This window comes from Limanda limanda, chromosome 16, assembly GCF_963576545.1.
Source record: "Limanda limanda chromosome 16, fLimLim1.1, whole genome shotgun sequence".
Taxonomy (NCBI): Eukaryota; Metazoa; Chordata; class Actinopteri; order Pleuronectiformes; family Pleuronectidae; genus Limanda; species Limanda limanda.
In genome coordinates this window covers 7212814-7234971 of record NC_083651.1, presented here as the reverse complement: position 1 = coordinate 7234971, position 22158 = coordinate 7212814, and the positions used below count along the sequence as shown (strand labels likewise).

Sequence of the window (22158 nt, the reverse complement as noted above, 5' to 3'; positions counted from 1 at the left end):
TCATGGAGCAGTCTGCTTGGGCTGAAAATAGCGCCTAGCAACCCAGAAAAACAAAATTCATAGTAGTTGTGGGTATGTCATGTGCTGCTGCTCGTTCATGTGTGACATAGCACATGGTCTCATGGTCTCCTCTCACATTTTCCTTTATTCCCCTCTAAGAAATCTTTCTTCTTTTTGTCTGTCTCCACTGGTTCGAAGAAATTACTGAAGGAGATTTATATTTGCATTAGAGATGCACACAACCACACACACTCTTTGAGATTTTATTTTTACTTTGTTTTTTATTTTTCCTTTTGATTAAAAAAGTATTTACTTGTCTAGGACACATTCACAAGTGAACTCTGAATGCATCCAGCTGTGTCTGCGCTAACACCCACTGAGTGCAGGCAAAGTTTGAAACATGTCACCGTAAGAATCTGCTTCCTGAATGCGGTGGTAATTGGAGGATTAGTGACCCCACCATTCCTACCAGCTGCCAATCTCAGTGATAAACTGATGGAGGCTGTGTGATTGCCTAAGTTCAGCCCAGCTGTTTGCAGGTGGAGACAGAAATGTTACAGCAAGTTTGCGTAGGCATTGCAGAGACTAGTGGGGCATGAGAGGGTGGTTCAAGAAACCCCGGTAAAATGTCTGTATTTTAGCAGATTGTTAACGAGTTAGTCTCAGATGCACATTTTTTGTCTGCTGTTTGTGAAGTGCAGTCAGAAAGTCTCACAATATACTGTTTAAAAGTATTAAATCAATGCAGCTGAAACAGAGAAACCAGTTTTTTTATTTCATACTTTCTTCTCCCTTGGGAAACCCTGGCACCTGCATTACCCACAAAGCAGCTCAGCCCTCAAGAGTCGATTTTGGGAAAGGTTGTGCTAGTTGTGTAGCCCAGAACCTCAAGCAGAGATTAGGAGCGGCCTAAAGAAGTCTGGCAAGCGCGCTTCTTTCCAACTCCCCAGAGTTTTTCTTTTACATTTTTAAAGCTTGCATTCTTCAGCAGCACCAGCTGAAACTGACTAAAGCCGTTTTCAGACATGACCTGTGGGTAAAGTCCGAAGAATTTGAAATTGACTTTACCCGCAGTTTACTTTTCACACATGTACAACACAGCGGGAGGTTCTCTGCACAGATGCGTACACAACAGCAGCAGGCAAAGACAGGAAGTGATGTATTAATTCAGCCGCGGGGAGACACGTGTCTTTCTCTACAACCCACAGACACCGGTGTCGGCTCTTATCACCTGCTCAAATTTTTTTGCCAATCTCTGAGTTGTTGTTCCGACTTGAGGTGGGATTCATGTGAATTTAGAAGTGAAGTAGAAGCATGATTCTCTCTAGTTCAAGGGAGGTTGGCTGGTTGTTGAGCTTCAGACAAGCATACTTCCTATATTGCTTTCTTTGAATTGTCTTGTGAACCAGATCTAATTGTCTGAAACTCTGATGTTTTCCACACCTGATTTTACATGCTGGTTCCTTTTCTCCTCTCTAACAGGCGTCTTCAGCAACAAGGATCATCCTCTGGAACTTCTCAATCCACTTGCACTCAACTATTTCGGTAGGACCTCTTTACATGTGCGTCCCCCTCTGTGTGCAGAATGATGTCATTGTTATTATTCTATTTGTTTTTTATCCACAACATGAAAAAATCAGTGGCTAATATGCAAACCTGTATGGAGCTGAATCTCAAGCGGAATCACCAAAAAGCAGTGGATTAGCAGATTGACTTTGTTAGATGCTTGAAGTGTCATGATTAATAGTGGATTTTAAGAAACATTTGTACATGTTGACAACATGTAAATGTGCGTGTTTGATACTGCCACTGATTCAGCTCTACTGTACCTTCAAACCTGCCATTTTGGAACAGACTTTTTGATTGGCCTGTGTTAACGCTGGAAATAAAGACTGGAAGAACCCTGAAGCTGCACAAGGAGATGTTCACCTGTTTATTCAAAGTTCAGTAGAACAGATTTCCGAAATGATAAAAAATTTTTTATGAAAGCAGAAACAAAGAATTTCCTTTTATATTAGTTTTGGTCTAGTTTACCTTGTTTAACTTCTGGTTTATATATTTACACTGCCACTGACTCAGGTGACTTAACCTGAGTCAGTGGCAGTGCAGTTGAGTGATTGTTGCCGTCATGTCTTCGGGGGTTACTGATGTCAAATGCACCACAGGTGATTACAGAGCATCAGTGCTCATTGGAGGATCATGGTTGCCTTAGCTGGCTAATGTATGGCTCAATAATATATCCTGTCCGCATCTGCTTTGGAGGAGACTTATCATTTACTTTTGAGCACGTGTGTGTTTTCACCAGCTGACGTTGCTGATTGGTTTTAGCAAATGACAATGTATTATTCAGTGGCAAAATCATTTTTAGAGTTTTGCCATGCAGTGATGAGATGCAAAAGTGCATGTGAAATTGGACATTTTGTTGGAACTTAACACTCTTCATGACAGGAACGTGTGATGATCTCACCCCATCAGCATGTCATCAACCCACAAGCGGTATGTTTGTCCCGTGTGGCGAGAGGACGTGCTGATGCAGCAGTGTGTCTTAGATACGGCTGCCAAGAGCTGGAGCCATTTCGTTTGCTTTGCAGAAGTGACCCATGTAATAGCATAAACACACAGGCAGATGTCCACTCGTAAAACATACAGGCATATGTACCACATGTATTTGGCTTCAATCTATCTGGGCACTCTCTCATTGTTTGAAAGACATAAAGAAATTAAGGGAAACTGTGTTGACCCTTTCTGGATTTCAGTTTTTAGATCAGGTTTTCAGAAATGTAGAAAAGAAATATAACTTAAGTTTAGTAATATAGAGTTTTAACACTAAGTTCATCTATATTGTAGTGACACAAAGACATCGCTTCAAACCCAATGAAAGATGCATCCGTAATTTACTGCCTTTTATATATTTACTGTAGCTTTAATAAATAAAGCATGTACACTTGAACACTTCTACCTCAAACACTTGTTGGCAGCCTAGTATCATCAGGGCAACACACATCGTCTGAGTCTCTTTTTATTACCCTGCTCTTCTCTGTGGTTGAGCGTGAGCTAGACACCTGGCTTTGGTAAAAACATCTCTGAAATGAATCCACTGATTTTGACATTTACAGGTAATTTAATTGACTCTGTGATTAGAGCGTAGCAGATAACATATGAGTGTGCGTAGTGATGAAACGTCACTTAGTGATGATAAACTGTAATTCTGTAATCCTGTAAATGAAGTGCTGGAGCTATGCTGCAGCCAGAGATGAACCACTGACAGCTATTTCATTTGCATGGGACTTATAGTGCAGGTTAAATGCAATTCACGTTGTAGACATTTATCATAAGTAACACACGTCTCCTGTAGGAAGACAACAGCATGTTCTTATGAACTAATTGAAATGGAATTAAAGGTGAAGGAAACAATCATGGATCCCATAAACTGCATACAAATCTGGCCAATATAAAAGCCCTATAAACCTCTTGCTACCGTACAGACTCTGGCTCTAAATGCGCAAGATGGTAGTGTTGGTATCCAGGGCAGTTTGAGCAACATTATGGAAGTGGGAGGAGGTGGAGATGCTTGGTCCTGCCTATGACTTGGTAGCCTGGTATAAATCAACTTGTCAATTTAATTAAATTGAATGAAAGCTGTAGGTAGGATTAGTTCTTCTTTAAAGTCACTGACCTTTGGGTGGATAAAAAGTGGCATGCAGAAATACAGTGTTGAGGATTTATTCACTTTAAGTAAAGTGTGGATACTGTTAGAAACAATGCCTTGGTGATATAACGATAAAGTGCTGAATAATTATCACCAGCGCTGCAGGACCAGGACACACGCACATTAAAGGTGCGGTCGTACGGTGTCAGAGTCTCCTGTCGATGTCTGCTTCCTCCTCACTCCCCCTGTGACCTTTAACTTTACACTTCAACAATAAACACCATCACTGATCAGTTGTCACGACACGTACAAGACAGACGTTTACTTTGTGTTTGTTTTGTTCCCTGCAGAGTTTATGAGACACATGTTTAAACCAGCTACACAACACCAGATGTTAAGTGACACGCACAGTCAGGACATCAGGGTCAAAGTGACCGGAACGATCCGGAGACATGATCCGACATAATCGATTAGTAAATAGATAAATATGATTATCAGTTCATGTGTGAGGAGGGACAGAGACTCACACACAAACACACACACACACACACACACACACACACACACACACACACAAACACACACACACACGCACAACCACACCTGCAGACAGCTGTTCCTCCTGTAGATTCTGACTCAACGCAGTGATTTAACTTCATTGTTGCAGAAGAAGCGACGCCCTGTTTATCCAGGAACATAAATCAGTGTTACGTGTCAGAGATATAAAAAGAGCAGATGAGCAGAGAGTCACTTGTTGACCTGCAGAGTAATGTGCTTCAGTGCAGTTGGGCTGATTTGATTTATATCACAATATATATCGATATCAATCGATATGAAAGCCATGAATAGCTTTTACTGATTACTTAACTTGATACAAGCGCAGTAAACAATGAAATTGTAAAGTAGGTTGTTCTAAAGACCTCAGAGAACTTGCCACAGCGTCCTTTGCAGATTTATTCTTATTCGCTTCTGTCTCTTTATGTGATCCCACACTGACTTTTTAAGGAAACAGTAAACGACAAGCATCTAGACTTGAGTTTTGTCTGTCCAGTGTTAGATGTAGTACACACTTGTACACATGTAGGCCACTGACTTCCTCACTGGTCCAATCATAAGACTGAACTGTTAAAATCAAATTTGACTTGGAAAATTCAGTTTAGTATGGTCCTAATAATAACGAAATACGTAAATGCCTTCCAAAAAAACGACTCCAGCGTTTTATTGGATTAAATACAGCACAATACAACACATTCATAAGATGTGTTATAATAAATTAACCGGGTGCCACGAGGATTAGTAGCAACCTGTGCGTGTAAGTGTCCTACGCAATGAAGTCATTCTCAACACAGTTTCAGCAGTGGGGGGGAGGAGAGGAGCTGAAGTCAGCACTATTAAACTCAAAGTCACCAGTCTGTGAGAATGTGTGTTTCTTGTTTAGATGCCTCCTCGCTACAGCCGTGGCCAAATGCATTATGTTTTTTGGGTTGCATGCATTCTTTCATCCATCCATCCCTTCTTATGAATGTGATTTTCCAGGAACATCTTGAGGGAATTTCTTTTTTTTTATCTGATTAGCATGTGGAGGTTAAAGGTCCCATTCATGTGATTTCTCAAAGAACACCTAAACACCAAAGATGGTGACTCAACTAAAGTCTATGGATGTCAACTCAACTGCTCGAAGGGAGACATTTCTAGTTATTTAAGGTTTACAATTAGGAATAGAATGAGTGTCGATCACAGTGGATGACTAAAGCACAGAGCAGTGGTGGAGTATTATCAGGAAGACTCTGCGAGAGAGACAGATTTAGTTGCATATTAATCAGGATGACTAAATTGTGTACAGGACGAGGTACTGTAAGAGAAACTGAAGTCATGTGAATGTGGGTTTGAGCATCTGTTTGTTTCTGTGAATGCTCATGTGACATTGGAAGAGGGAGTGATAAAACTACAGCCGAGACAAACATGTATTAAAGGACAAGTGTGTGTGTGTGTGTGTGTGTGTGTGTGTGTGTGTGTGTGTGTGTGTGTGTGTGTGTGTGTGTGCGTGTGCGTGTGCGTGTGCGTTTGTGTGTGTGGTAGGACTCTGAGTCACAGACCTTACAGAGCCACATCACTTTTGTCGGTCCTCACAACTTTACTGGACTTGACCTTACATTACCTTACATGTCATTTACCTGGTACTTATATCCAAAGCGACTTCCAATTTGAATTCTTGAGACTTTTAGGGGTTCAGGTAAGAATGAGGTTTGGGTTAGGATGAGAATTAGAGTTGGAGTTAGGATTATTAAAGACCGAGATGCAAGTTTGTGTCTGTTTGTGTGCCATCTCGCCGCTAAGGCTAAACTCGTCTCTCTCTCCCATAGCCAAAACAGCTTTCTCCCACTCTGCACAAATTAGCAGCAGCCCACGCTCCACTCACACATAACTGTCAGAGCACAGACGCTGCAGGGAGTGAGGAGGAGGGAGGGGAAGGTGAGAGAAGTGACGAAGGAGGAGAAGGAGAGAGGATTGGGAAAAATAGAAGAGGAGTGGAGCAGCAGTGACAGATAATATAGACCAGAAGCGGTTTGTTAGCTCACATAAGGGCTTTGTATGGCTTGTTCCATCAGAGCCTGGTGTGCTTTGTCGTAATCGGCACGAAACGTGACAGTTGTCTCATTTTTCTTTTCATTTGACACTTTTTTGTCTTAACGCTGTTTCCACATGTCCATTTTCTGTCTGCACAGCGCTGATAGTACAGCTTAGCAGAATGAGAGGCAAGCAAGTTGAGGGGAGGATGAAGAGTGCTTCACACAGGAAGTGGCAGACCTGTTGGCCAGCGCCTGTCCCCCCCCCCCCAACTGAAAAGCTTATCTTTATTTAGACTCATCAATTATCTGCGAGCACTTAAGTAATGGCAGTGGGAGGAGGAGGTAGAATGAATGCAGTGAATGAAGGTGGGGGCAGACATGGGAGGAGAAGAGAGCTTGGGTAAGCCGAAAAAGAGGGATGAGGAAAGGCACATTATGCAAATATCAGGGCGCTCATTACCATTTCGAAACTCTGGAAACGAAATCACTAAAAGTAGAGAATTCTTTCTCACTCTGCATCTGCTTGCTCACTCAACTCCAGTTTTATTTGTCAATGTGTGTGACTGTTAGAGCTGATCTGGATCTTGACTGTACACTCAGTGGTAACTTTGGGCCCATTGGTTATCATTTGATGACGAATTAGCATTTTGGGGAAATGGTCAATATTTTGGATCGATAGACTTCTGTTCGCTGTACACTGTTTGTAGTCTGATTAGTGTCCACTGTTTCTCCCCAATACTTTTTTTTTGTGTTTTAAAGTCAAGACAACATGTTGGATAATATCTGTAACAGCTATCTACATCTGAATGCACATAAATTAAAAAGTTGCATTTCAGTCAACGTGTTCCGCCTCTTTTGCTCTCCAAACGGACTGTTTCCCAAAGGGCTTCCATAAACAAAAGCTTGTCCCTTGCCTGCATATTCAAATGTAGCATCTATTTTAGGTAAACATGAATAGGGGGCAGCGTTGACCTTTGCCCCCAGCCTGAATTATAAGTGGCATATGCTCTTGTGATGCAGTGTTGCTCGCAGCAATGACCGAGTGATATAACGTGTTTATGTTTCTCTTCGGTTTGAGTTGTGGTAAGATTCTGATGTTGGTTTAGGGTTGAGAGAATCAAAACGTACTGAATGTAGGCTGAATGTATTTTTTTCATTAGGTTTAACCAAATGCAGAATCTTTCCTAAACTCTAACCAGAGAGCTCTTGTTGTCTAAACCCAACCACATGTTGGACTCCGACCTGAGAGTACAACTTGCAGGAGAAATTGGGATTCATCCGACCAGGTGATGGATTCCAAAGCTTCATCCATTTACAATATCCAATAAAGTGTTTAACTTTATATCATTTATACTTATTGTTCATACTAACACACCTAACAGCAGGTTATCTACTCGGACATTTGTTGTTTACTTACAGAAAATACTGCACGAGAAACAACAATGTTGAACAGTAAGATAAAACATAGTGTGGCTGTAGCCCTACAGTTCTGCGTCAAATGTTTTCCTTCTTGTTCTTGTTCCAGACTGGAATTGCTGCTGCAGCCCAGTCACTTCAAGGTTTGATGGGTTGAGCCATCAGAGCCGATCTTGTAAACCAGTGTTGGAACATATTATTATTCAGGTGTCACCCTCCTGTCGGTCGTGAACCAGCCTGGCATCCTCTTTTGACTTCACTCACTAACCAGACATACTCTCCCACAGATCTGCTGTTCACTGGATGTTTGACAGTAAACATTAGACTGTTGTCAGTGGAAATCTCAGCAGATCAGTGATTTTTCCAAGACGCTCAAACCACTCCGTCTCTCACAGTCACAGCTGTCAACCTGGAGTCATGAGAAAGGAAAGCGGAGTCTTGAGAGCTCACCTCCGCCACTTCCATCCAGACCCATGTCTGATATCTTCATAAGGTTCTCTGCATCATTGCTTGAGAAATTCACAAAAAAGTTGAAAGCTGTCCCAGCGTAATGTTAAGAAAGGATTTGCCTCCTTTATGGATTCAGCTCCTACAGTTAATGAGTTTTTTCTTGGCCAGTACTACTCCCTTCTACCAAGGTTCCAGAAAATTGTTTCACTAGGTTAATTTCCAAAGAACCTTTTCTAACCCTCAACCTGATGCGCTTTCCCATTCTTTGTTTTCCAAGTCTTAAAGTTTCTTCACATACTTCACACCTTTAATAGAAAGCAGCACATGTAGTGGTGTACGGATAGATAAATATTTGTTACCTTGTAAGGTGTTGAAGTTTAATCATCTCTATTTCCACCTCACTTTGACTAAATCAATCTTTTTTTGGTGAATGCAGTGCACATTTGTAGATCAGACACAGCACATGAAGTAAACTGGGTGAAAAGCAGCAGATTAGGCCGGGATAAGTGTTGACAAGCCAGAGGATGGAGAGCGAGGCGTGTCCCATAGACATCACGTCTGTAGGTCACCATGACTGCGCTAAGACACGTGTCTGCCAGACAGACCCCTGCTACCTCCCTCTCTACTCACTGGAACATGGAGTTTTTTGTCTCTGAGCGGGACTGAATTCCTGACCTCAAACCTGACATTGTAAATATGTTTATTTGTTCCGTGTAGGATCATGCACAATTTATCTTCACCTGCTTAATTTTTTATTTGGGTTTTGCTGCACTTGAAGCTCAAAATCTCATGGCAGAGCAACTTCCCACCAGGATTCTGATGTGCTTCAAAATACTGAATTGAATATTTGAAAAGAAAATCTGTAAAAGTAGAGATTTGCCAACAATACTTGCACTTAATCACTTAAAGGTTGATGTTCCAACCCAGTTATTGTGTGTAGCACTGAAGCATTAAGCATCAATTACATGACAGGATCAGCACGTCGTGGTCTTTAGGTTGAAGTCCTAATTCAACAGACTGTAACCCCGTATTGAATATTAGTCAGACACCTAAACGGTGAGGCTTACAATCAGCACCTAATGGAAGACAACCTGCTCACCACGGAGCTCACACAGCCCTCGGGCCCCGGTGCCAGCTCCCCAGATGGTCCCAAAGTCCCCCCGACCACCCCCGTACACCCTCCTGACCTGGCATGGATTCACCACCCCGGTGCCAGTGTGGTGTAGGCTTGAGTCGGTGGGCAGCTGCCTCTTTCCTGCTCAGCCGCCATCAGTCAGAAACACACAGACACACACGCACACGCACACGAACACACAAAACCATGTCAGAGTCAGCGCTGAAGGGATTTTTCCAAATGGTTCCCTTGAACTTGTGATGAACTTTAATATGATCTCCCGTATTTTCCTTCACTTCTTCTCCTTGAATTACCTTATTTATTTTGCACTAAATCTTTTCGGAGTAGCTTACATATATATTTGGAAATAAAAAAAAAATGTTTCAGCAGATTCACATTATTGTACTGAGGCAAAAGGTCCAAGGCTACATGCTCAAACATACCTGAAGCTATCGGAGCGCAAAGGTGAAGATAAATTTAATCCTGAGGTAGAAATTGGAGTTATAAAGGGAATACAACACAGTGTCCCAGTGCCCAGTGCCTAATTATATCTACAGACATAGCCTGAGGTTGTGGCCTTCATGTTAACCCTGTTAAAGGCGCACATACACGCACACAATCCTTTTTTTCAGGTCTAAGAAAGTATGGCAGAGTGCTCAGAGCCAGACTTGTTTTGTCTTCCAGGAGAGCAGACAGTGCCTTAACCTACTTTGTCTGCATCATTGCCATTATCCTGACAGCTATTTAGGGGGACTGTGTGTGTGTGTGTGTGTGTGTGTAGATGTTGCAGAGGGGGGAAAAGGATTTTTACCATGCTACCATGTCATGAATGTTGCATATGGTGTGTTTTGCCGTGTTGGCTGGTTGGGCTTTGCCAGACGTCTGGAGTGTGAGGTTGTGTCACTGTGTGATTTAGGGCTGCAAGATGAATTGTATAAAAAATCATGATCTCGATTCAGACCTAAATGTAATCCGTGTTTGGTCATATAAAAATATAGCACAGCAAATACATTTTCATGTTCTTGCAAAATATTTGGTGCTGGAAGGTACTTTAATAACAAACTGATTATTCAAAATCAGAGAAAAGCAGACGTGAGTTTTGATGATGCAGCATGAAGGGCCTATGGTTTGATTTGTAATTTTGTGACATAAAAGCTGATACTGAATTAGTCCAAGTATCTTCCTCGATTTGTGATGAGATGGACATGTGGACTACGGCCAAACCAAGCTGCTCAAATTGACCTATCATCTCCTGCAAGTATCAAGCTCAGCAGCGCTAGATTTGGACTTGTTGAAAGTGTCTTGTCTCACAAGGGCTAGCATGGGCTAACACACATGAGATTCTTTCGTTTCTATAATACTTAGAGGTAGATATTTCCCTAAAGTTTACAGTTTTTTGAATTTAGTGTGTGTGTTTATGTGCAGGGGTAAAAATAAACAGGTGGATATTTAATTTGACTTCAACCCTTCTTAACCCTTTCTCTTCCCGTTCACCTCACTTGTTAATGTAGAGGTGTGTTGTGAAAAGGCTTTTAAAAGTCCGAGCAGGACCATATGGATCTAGAAGGGTTCTCTGGAACATATCTATTATGGATGACCACTTCAGGGCTCAGACCCTTTCTTTTCTCTTGCGAGGGTTTAGCTAGCTGCCGGCTGACAAACACCACCATGACCACAGGTTTGCCTTCCCCGGTCCAGTAAGAGGAGTTCATTACAGAGGAGCCCGGAGCCTAATGGCTGCAGTGTGTCTGTCAGCGATAGACCGTGTTTCACCACAGAGTTGTTTAACAGAAAAAAATACAACGGGTTTGCTGTCTGCCATTCTGTGCAGCCGAAACTGATGATGAACAACAGATCTACACCTTTTCTCATTGTCTGAATTCTTTATCCCCTCTGGGCCTGCACGTGGACTATTCTTTCTTATTGATGCGGTCCTCCATTTGTAACCTCCCTTACTAGTTCTATGTCTGTTTCCATTATTGACAAGGCCCATATAAAGCACACTGCTATAATCTGTACTCTGTCCAAAAAGATATTGTCGGTCCAGCTTTAGTGCACAGTGGAATTCCTGTGACCCATTTGACATTTAAGTGCACATGGAGCAGTGTGGTGAGCTGACATCTGACTGACAGCTCTCATAAGTTCAATTTGGCATTGCCGACAGCTAATGGCTCTCTGTCTGCTCTGAGCTTGGTGCAGACTGGGAAGGCATTACCATTGAGACGGAAGGAGAGGGCGTAAAATATGAATGAACAGAGAGCTGCCCACTGCAGCCAAGAGCTCAAAGGAGTTATTTTTCTTGCCATCACTGGGTTTGAAGAAGGTGTTTTGAAGCCTTGGTGATTTCAGGTCTGATAGGAGTTGATTCTTGTTATGGATCATTTTTGTAGAGTGAGTTACCTCAAAGAGATCAGAAAGGCAGCCTCATGAAAACTAGATTCAAGGATTTTGTGATCTCTTGCGCAAATGTGTCTGCGTTTGTGAATCATTAAGACCCTGACATTTTATAGCATTTAAACTCACCTTACCCCATCGACATAGATCCCAACTTTGTTAAGAAACCAATACAATAATTGTATACTGAATGGCTTTGCTGATTGACCCAATCATATCAGTCCCTTATGTCTCCATAAGTGCCATGACTATCGGTTAAGGGAATGGCTCCACACAGCTCTAATTCATCAGCTTAGCCAATGTGCAATGTGTTCTTAAAGACGAGGGGACATATTTAGGAGAATTGGGTATGGTGAGACCATAACTCCTTGGGGGACCCAGATGTAACCTCAGACCAAGAACTGTAAGTGCCATTTGCCGTCATATAGCTGTGTACCCAGGCTAAAAGTCTGGGGCACAACTCCATGTTGACCAGATGTTGGAGCAGCTGGAAACGGTCCACCCCATCAAAGGCCTTGGTCATGTCAGCCTGCAGCACCATGAGCACTGTTGGTTGTTTTATGTCTGTAGCCACTTACCAGGAATGTGTGGCTTTAACAAGGGCAGTTATGGTGCTAGACCAAGGGATGCAGGCCTGCTGGTTCCTACTTCCAGACATCACTGTGGGCATCAGCTTATTTATGATGAGACGTCCCTGTTTTGTTGGAACCGTTCCCTGCATGTGATCTTTGTTGAACCGTGTAATGAGTTTACAGGTCAAGACTTTCAAAATCAAAATTATATTTTCTTTAAGCTTCAGCTTTGCTTTATATCACTATTAAGATAAGGCATACAAGGGTGCTGATGTGGTGGGTTATCCTATTCTCTATCAATTGAGCATGTTTTGATTGTTATGAGCGGTTATTGTATTGCTGTAGGGAGCCTTGTTGTGGAGCTGGGGTGTGGTGTGAGCGTGTATTATAAATAACCCAAATCAATAATAAACGACACAGTAGCTTTCGTATTTGGAGTTGGGTCTGTGGTTCTCTTGGGAGATGGATGAAAAAAGCAATCTTCCTCCCACCATACCCCCTGTCACTGCGGGGGAGGAGGGGGAAGACAAGCTCCTGAGAAGCTACAAAAATAAGAGCTGCTGTCTTTCTCCTTCTCCTGAGTATGGACCAGCTTGTGGTTGTAGTTTGCATGCCTTTGTGTGTGTGTGCGTGGGCGTGCGTGTGTGTGTGCACATGTGTGCATTATGAGGCGGACAGCGTCCATTACTTATTAATCAGTCCTGTCTGCCTCGCTGCCATACTGTGTACTTCGGCATGCCTTGCAATCATTATGCCACATGCATTATTTAAGCAACACGCGCACGCTGACTCTGATGCAGATAGCTACACAAGCTATTTATCTCGGATATGCTCACTTATCGCCTTGTCTTATTCTCTCACAGGCTGTTGCGAATATTTCAGAGGTCTCTCTCGTTCACTCTGTCTCTGTCTGTCTCTCATAGACATTTATTGTCTTATCTCCTGTCACATGCCACTCTGGTTCATTCATACGTGTTGTTTTCGATTGATGGTAATATTTGACCCACTCATTCAAGTCCATTATAAGCTCAAGGTCTCTGCATGAAGTTTGAGTGTCTGTGCACGTGCACTTGTTGAGTTTTAGAACTGATTCTGCCTGTTGTTGCTTTGAGCAAGAATAGGTGAGAAAATGTAATATTATTATTTATCCCTTCGAGCACAAATTCAGAAACTCTTTTGTTAAGTTAATTGTTTTTCTTGTGATTTGAGGCTTATAAATTTGTCTGCCTTGCATAATATGTTGTTCATGTAAACATGCTCCCATGCTTGGTAATGCCCTGGTGGTCTTGAGTAATTTAATGCATGCCGTATTATGGCCAAAGAAAACCTTTTCAAAGACGCCCCACTGTTTGTTTTTGTTTGACAAGCCGCTTGCTCACGACCACTGATCTTTGACCATGTCGGTTAGCAACTGACCTAATGTCCAAACATAGATTTTCAATGCAAAGTTAATGAGGTGCTCTGTTGCTCACATACACAGTTTAGCTACTGTCCTCTGCACTGGTGGTTTTACCTGCTGTAAAAAATGAACGGGTGTTTGTGTGCGTGTGTGCATGCTTTTATGGTTTTGGGTTCAGTAGCATTAGCTGTTATCAGTGTCATGGCTGCATGAAATCTAGCTAAGCCTTTGACGTCAATGGTGGTTTACAACAAGCTGATAACACCGAGTTTCTATCGTAGCCAGGTGTGTGGGTGTGTTGTCTCATCAAACAAAAGTTGGCTTCCTGGATGTTACGCTGAACTTCAAAAATAGCTCATGAAAAAAACACACACAACGCAGGCCAACGTGCATGCATGAACCTTAAACACACATACACACACAAATTGAGGGGGTGTTGTGAAAAGAAGATCAGTGTGGTTATATGTACTTAGATATAAAGATTATTTTTCGGTTTCTGAAGTAACCAACAAAAAAACTGTACCGCTCTGGCTGTAAATGGCTTAATCTTCATATGGGACACAAACTTGATCTCCTCCAATGTGTCATAGTAGCTTGGATTTTTGTTTTGAAGTTAAGAAGAAGAAATTACACAGAGCCATATCTGTTGTGTAGGGTGGGTGGGGAGCTCTGATTGTGTTGACAAAAGACTCAACGTGGTTGCTGTAGCAGATTGTGTGACCCTTAGTGATGAATTAACGTTGTACATTCCTGTGAAAGTCAGAGAAAGCGATGAGCATTGGCGGCGCTGCTGACCTGACCGCTGGAGACCACAGGCTGGCTGGTCCGGGTCAGAACCCTACTCTTGGCGTCGATGTTGATCCTCGAAGTGAGTTTAACTGCTGACATTTCAGGTCCATGGTGAATTTGCAAGTGTGTTTAACACAGGTCGATGCTTATTGCGCAACATAATGCAGAATACAGACTCGCGCTGTGTGTGCACAACAGGAACAGCATTGGATTTGGTTGATCAAACCTTTAGGGTTTAAGTTACACTTTATTCAGCCTGTCCATTTCTTTATTTTGGTGACATCAGATCTTCCCAGCGTAGCTCCAGCCATATTCACACTAGCACCTTGTGAAGTTGAAAGCACTGGTTTCCTCTCTTGTGTATTAGAGGACATTTGCTTGAGATTTAAACTTGTGTTACAGCTCAATGTTGAGCGGTGCAAAACTCCTTAAGCATTTGCAACCAGCACCAGCAGGTTCAGAACACAAGTAGAATCCTGTCTCATCTTCAGTGTTTGGTTAAAAGAGAATGACAAAGTAGGTACTTGCAAATGAGATTGATTCCAAATGAAGTAATATATAAAATTGCACTTGAGTAAACAGCTATTCACACTGCAGTCAGTTAATCCTTTCTTTTTCATAAATAGATCCATTGCATTCACTCCCATTGGCTTAGTATCATAGTGACAGTTTATATGAAAGTAAGACATATGACTAGCGCCACCCCCAGAGGAGCACTTGTCATTAGTGGACCTTGATGCTGCTCAATAGACCCATTCTCCAGTCGCTCTAATTGCTTCTCATTGTCGTTCAATCAAAATCTCTTTATTCATATTTAATGTTCTTTTCAGGCATTGACGTGAATGTGTCTCAATCCTGATTCAGTGGCTCTCTCTTACTTTAAAGTTGGTGTTTCTATTCTTCTATACCAGCTACTTCAGTCCACGCAAAACCTCATTCTTGAGGGAATTTAAAGTTTGAAATTTAAAATGCAACTTTTTTTTGGTTTGGCATCTTGCCTTTATTGATAGGACCTTGAGCATGAATTTGGGAGAGAGAGCTTGACAACAACAAAAAACATATCATTATAACAGAGATCTTTATTGACAACAAAGCATCTATGCAAGAAACGCAGACAAATAGTATTCAAACATATTGTGATGGGAAGAGGCCTCTCCTCTGTAGCTGTGAGCAGGATCCTCTATGTGTGCAGTGGACACCTCTGATGTGTGTTTTCAGTTGCTGTGAAGTGTTATATCTGCAGAGCAGCATCCATTATCGGCAAGTAAACTACACAACAAATGTTGTGCTGTTGATGTGTAGGAGAGTTTCAGCCAGAAGAGAACCAGAAATATATTTTGATTGCAACCAATAATGCACATCGACAGCAGTGGGGTGTGTGCAGAGCAGAGAGCATCCAACCACAATGTTTGTTTAGTCACATTCGATTGAGAAGGTGATCACAATCTCTCCTCTGCGTCTCTGCCGATCAGTATGGAAGGAGAGAGAGAGGAAGAGAGCGACTCTCCAGTAAAATGCTCAACATGCCTGAGACTGCCCTCTGATGTCACTGCGAGAGAGGGAGGGGGAGAGAGAATGAGAGAGAGAGAGTGGGAGGGGACCAGAGGAACAGAGGGGAGGGAGGGACAGTGGCAGCCGGAGGACAGAGCGGAGCGCCTCAGTTAGAGAAACCGAGAGAAGCGATACAGTGAGAGACGGAGAGAGTGTGACGGACAGAGAGAGAGAGAGAGAGAGAGAAAGAGATCTGCTCTCACCCTGAGAACCAGCTCGCTCTGCTGTATTTATTTTTTTTGTGCTACAGTGGACTTTACGCCTCTGCTCAGAGTGTCACTTTTGGCTTCAAACCCACACACACACTTTCTCTTCCTTGCTGAAATACTGTACACTGCACACACAGACACACACACACACAAACACAGCAACCGGACAGCACGACCACTGATGGGTAAGAGCTCTTGTTGTTATGCACAGATTCTTGTGTCCTTAGCGTTTACAATTCATTTTTAAGGAGCTGCTTTGTGATTTGTGTGTTTTTTGTGTGTGTAAAAAATGAGTATTTACTGCTTATGTGAATTGATTCATTTTACATGGGTGTGTTTTGTTAAGTTGTGGTGTGCGAGTGTGATACCTGAGCGTACATGTGTTTACATGAACTTGTTTAACATATGGCTTTTTTATAGTGTGTGTGTTTGCTTGAGGGGCAAATGTGCGTGTGTGTGTGTGTGTGTGTGTGTGTTGAGTGAGAGAGTAAGTCTTCATCAGCTGTGTGGGTGTGCTGCCTTGAGTAGTGACAGTGTTTATTGAATGGCACTGATGTATGGAGAATCTCGCTCAGAACCACTCAGTGCAGCCTTTAACTGAATGGAGCAGATGGCAACAACTGTGCGTGTGTCCCTCCCCACTGCTTGCTGTGTACATGTATGCATTTGTGTGTCTGTGCCTCCGTTTGGGTGGATAAACATGGGAAAGTTGTCTTTTTATTATGTGACTTTAAAGGGCTCCTTTGTAATTCAAAGGAAAACTGTGCACTCTTCAAGGAGTAGAAGTGTTTTCACTGGATGACATTTTCCACCTTTTTGAATCATTTAATAAAACCAGTTTCATAAGCATCTTGGTGTTTGGCCCGTGTGCCGGCAGTGTCACCACACATTGCTCCGGCTTGGTTTCTGTGTGGTGTCTGTACAGTGTGCCTGCAGTGTCACCACACATTGCTCCGGCTTGGTTTCTGTGTGGTGTCTGTAAAGTGTGCCTGCATCCCAGTTTCACTCAGCACCAACAGTTAATCTTCTGACTTCACAGGGGTGTGATGGAGTGCTGTGCATCTCTGTATACCAAACCTGAAATCCCATTATCTCCATGTAAATCTGTAAATTATTAGATCAGATTAGTTACTTTCACTCGCTTCACCCCAGCCGGTTTGCTCCGTCTGTCAATTGCACTGATTTGAGAAAGGAGGGATGAAGCCACTAGAGCTGTGGTGACTAAGAAAACAACAAGTGACCACACACCAGGAACATGCAATGTACCATTTACTGTTTAGTATTAGCACTTCTAAGTAAAGCATTGAGCTGAATGCACATGCAGGCCATTTGTTGAATCAGTTGACTGCCACCATTGGTTCTCCCTGCGTCTCTAGCCCCACCCCTTCCTCGCCTGTCCAACCAACTGCAGGTCACAATCCCACCAGTCGCCATGGCGTTTGCCTCCCTATTCTGAGAGCGTGTGTGCGTGTTTTCACAGCTAAGAAACTTTATGTCAGCAATTATTGTTGTTTCTGAATCTGCAAGCTTAGCACCGCTGTCACCTGTCTGTGTCTTTATTTTTTTAATCACACACGCCCTCTGTGTTTTAACTATGAAAGGTTCCTCATGAATTGTGATTAAACATGCATGGGGTTTTGTCTGAGTGCACGGATGCAAGGAGGGGGCCAGGAGCTCCCTCTGGGAATCCTGCTCTATAAATAACTCCTTCTGTGTGATCCATAATCTTTGCCTGATCACGGGAGAGGGGGGATGAGAGGAGGGAGGTCGTGGAGCGAGGGGCCAGAGTCGTAGAGGGAGACACACACAGAGAGAGAGAGAGTGATGGATGAATAGAAGAGGGAGAGAGAAGAGGAGAGGAGAGAGAGAGTTTTATTTTGGTGGGTTCAAGCTATTTCACATCATCACGTCTTATTGTAAGGGAATCTCACAACATGAAGTAAACACAATTTCCCGTCTGGAAATCAACAGAGTTTATCTCACTTCCCTTCGCACCATGTATGGTCTTTGAGCCGCTGAAGGGACGCGGACACATTTAGAATCTACCGGACTCATTTATAAATATAAATATTAGGGCTGGGCAAGTTAACTCGTTTTAATCGAGTTAACTCAAGTGATGAGTTAACTCGATTGTTTATTCGCCAATTATTTTCTTTTTTCCTGTTCTGCAGCAGTCAGCAACAGACTTTTACAAAATAAAAGCCTGACTTTCACAATAAAACAATAAATAATTAAACCTGAGTTAATGCGAGATAAAATAATTAATCGAGTTAACTCATCACTTGAGTTAACTCGATTAAAACGAGTTAACTTGCCCAGCCCTAATAAATATATATAATTCCTGACATTTTAGACAGTTTTCACGTGACGAATGTAACAATGCACAGACATTCCATTTGTGGAGGCTTGACTTTCCATCTATTATGTTCATGAGAAGAGAGCAGCTCCTTTTCCCTTGGTGAATATGAGCGCGGCTTGCTGAGCGCTCAGCCATGCCTGCTGCAGGTATGTTATCATGCACGGTGCTGTCAGGGTGACTCGGCTTGTCCGGCCACCTCTCCTTCATTTGGCACGGCACCATAAAGTCATGCCACATTCACAGAGTGCCATCCTCGTAAGCCGTGCCGATTACTTCACAGGTGCACGTCGCCCTGTTGGCCTGTTGCTCCTCACAAAGCTTTTGTTTATTGTAAACACGCCTCCGGGGATCGTTAGTTCGAGACCTCCTGTTATGGTTGTCATGGTAGAACTGTAACAGTATTGTGATACCACAGAGCCGTGTCAGCCTGACCGTGGACGCCTCAAGACTGATGTGACACAGATGTGAATCCTGTCTGCTGTCAAAAGCTTTTGACAACACCACGAAACACTCTCTAAAGAGCCAGAGCAGAACCTTCGAACAAATTGAGATCTTCGCAGTGAGAAAACCGGTCCCGGCAGTTTAGAAATGAGATCTGATTAAATATCAGCAGTTTCGGATCAATTTTGATTTTGGAGAATCATGTGTCTCCATATCCAATATCATGCCAAGGTTTTGCATAGTCTAAAAGTCTTTTATCACATACATTCAGCCAAAAAGATGAGACTAGACAAGTACAAGCTTTTACCCTGAGCTCATTAATAGACTAGAAAAACAAGTCTGTGTGGTTCAGGTAAAGGCCAAAGTGTTGACATATACAGTATCATAAGCTTGTCATCTCTGGCTCTCAGTGCATCGTAATGGGCCAGCCAGTGTGGTTCAACTCTGAGTAGCTTGGTCGCCCAGTGATTGCACCACCTCTATCTGCAGCTCTCTCTGTGCCGCCGGCTCTCGTGGCCCCTCAGCTCGAGGATAAGTGGCTGAAGTGGGGCCAGCGACCACAGTTTGGGAAGCGACCGGCCATGTTAATGGAACGCAACATTCACACAGACATTCAAGTATATACTTCGTTGTACCCCAAGGACAAGCTCAGTAAATCCATACAAACGAGTATGGGAGAGGCGGTGGACTAGTGGCAGAAACTTGGACTATGGGCAGAAGAGGTCTCTGGTTCGTCTCTAGTTCGACTCCACGGAGAAACAACAAGAAGACGAACCTGGATTGATCTGTCCAAAAAGAACAAGAGGATTCTCCCTACCCTGTCTAGTGCCCCTGACCAAGGCACCTTACTCCCCCAACATCTGCTCCCCGGGCGCCGTATGGCTGCCCACTGCTCTGTGTGTCCTGCACCAGATGGGTTAAAAGCAGAGGTTAAATTTCCCTCCTTGCATGAGTGTGCTTGTGCATGTCTGTGCATGTGTTTGGGACAAATAAACGTATCTTAACAAACATATCTTTTTGCCATTTTGTGTTGGATGTAGACTTGCATCCAGTCTTTTTCTTTGTTTAATCTTGTGCCTGTTGCTCAGGCTACCTGTTGTTCACAGAGGCAGCTGCACACAGTAGTTTCAGTGGCTTTAGTTTGCAGAGACAGTCACGTCGACTTGTTTGTCTTATGAATCATGTTGTTATTACACGTCACCTTCTCTGCAGATGTTTGTGTTTGATATATTTTCGAATGATCTCCTCTGTGAGAATATTGCAGCCCACCACTCAATACAAATTGACCACCACAGGTATATCTATTATTTTTTCTTACCATTTCAAATGGATAGAACCTTATTTCATTCACTTCTCCGTACACACTCTGAATCTGAATTTCAGATAAGTAGCTGGAAAGGTACATATCTACTAGTAAATATGGACTGCACATATATAATATATTTATTGATACACTAAGTTATTCCCCCCCTCAATCCTTGTCCTTAGGGGGCACAAAGACAGCCAGGACCAGAGGCATCAGCGTAACTAATATAAAAGAAACTAAGGAAAGCATACGTGGGGAGAGCTGAACATTCCGACCTGTGAGATTAGTAATTCAATTAATTAGTTTGTGATATCTCCAGATAAACCAACGAAGGTTAGGAAGAGATGGCTGTAGGTAATGAAGAGAGAGATGTAGGAGAGGAGGAGAAGAGCAGACAACATGCTGCTGCTGTGGGAGAGTCGGTCAGGGCATCAGGTGAGGTTACTTATACAAATGTTACTTGTTTGACGCAGTGTGAAGTAAAGGAGCTTCATACTAAACACTATTCAGTTATTTATTCACCTTTCACAATTGACACTTTTCACTCATGCGTTTCCATGCATGTGCATACTCTGTAATTTTTCTTCATCTGAATGGTGTTTGTTTGTTGTTGCATGTGAGCGCATGGAAGCGTGTACAAATGTTTCTTAATTTGTAGTTTTTGGGGGTGGGAGCGCAATTTGTTTATGAAAACAAACAGACCCTTGTGAAGCCCCTGTGGCATGCCTATTGAGAAAGGCACTAGGGCAAGCGTACATAAATAGCGTGGGGTCGAGAGCGAGTGCCAGTCTAACTTCAGGGGCCCACCCGAGCCCCATTTTGAGAAACCGGGGGGCGGCGGGCCTTTGTGTCCGAAGCTCTCCGGCGTAAGACCATATGGGAAAATGCACAGTAGAAAAGGCGTTAATTGAGGTGATGCTCCACATACATATTTGCCACCACATGACTAGAATGGCTAGCGCCGGAGTCTGTCTGAAAGGGCCCCAGTGTGCGAAGTGGCACTGTTTGAAGTGCACTGATGGATGAAGTGCTTGATGGCCCCCATGAAATGTTTTGTTTGTTTGACCTTAATGTTATGTCTTATTAAACGGTAAACTGTTGACGGGCATGTATGTGTATGTATTGCGTGCTCGGCGGGTCCGAGAGGTGGGGAGGTTACCACGGGTCACTGGGAAAAGCTTTGTTTATGTAACACGAGAGGTTGGCACAGACTGTGTATTGTGAGAAGGATAAACAGCGGCATCTTCCACTGCGCCTCATTTCTATTGGCTTGTTAGCGGTGCAGTGTCAAACATGCACGTTGGCAGGTCAGAGGTCCAGGGATCACTCAACATGTACATGCATAGCTTGCTTCCTTCCTCATGTCTCATCTTAAGCTGCATCTTCCTGCCCTAATAAATGCTTGGTTTTATATTTGTTAAAAAAATAAGATGAAACCTCCATTATTGCATTATTAACACAAAGCCTACTTCAAACAAAACAGAAAACCAGAAGGGCACTCGGAGATAACTTGCCTCTGCCAAGGCTGATTGACCCTTTTAGTACCATATTGTTATAAATGTATTGAGATTGGATTCATCTGGATCTGAAATTGCACCTGTTCATATACATAATAGCACTTCATACATGCCTGAATTTTCATAAATGTCTCTGCATTGTCTGTCAAATAATTTCCAGAGTTCTGTCTGACTGTGGAACGCATATCAAGAACCATTCATCTTATCGCATTCACACTTGACGTGTGCATTGTTCAGGGCGCAGGAGAAGGCAGTGGCCAATTTGAATACATGATAATAATAAACTTTGAATAAACAGGTAGTCTGTAGCAGCGGCGGCTAGGACTCATCAACATAAGTGACATTTTTCGTTCATGACAACGGTTTGTTCCCGACAACGGCAACAACAACGTGTTCTCCTGTGGGGGGGTTCTGTGGACTGA

The 22158-nt window shown here is 42.9% G+C and overlaps 1 protein-coding gene across 4 annotated transcripts in view; it reads left to right on the top strand.

Moving 5' to 3' along the window:
* The window catches only part of hdac4 (histone deacetylase 4), a 111778-nt gene that overhangs the window by 36844 nt on the left and 52776 nt on the right, over window positions 1-22158 (top strand). For 2 of the 4 annotated variants that reach the window (XM_061088173.1, XM_061088172.1), the window contains exon 3: window positions 1483-1545. In XM_061088173.1, the coding sequence (XP_060944156.1) occupies window positions 1483-1545 (63 nt within the window). Of the gene's footprint in view, window positions 1-1482; window positions 1563-16034; window positions 16299-22158 lie in introns of those variants that run through there. The other 2 variants (XM_061088175.1, XM_061088174.1) reach the window with 2 other exon arrangements.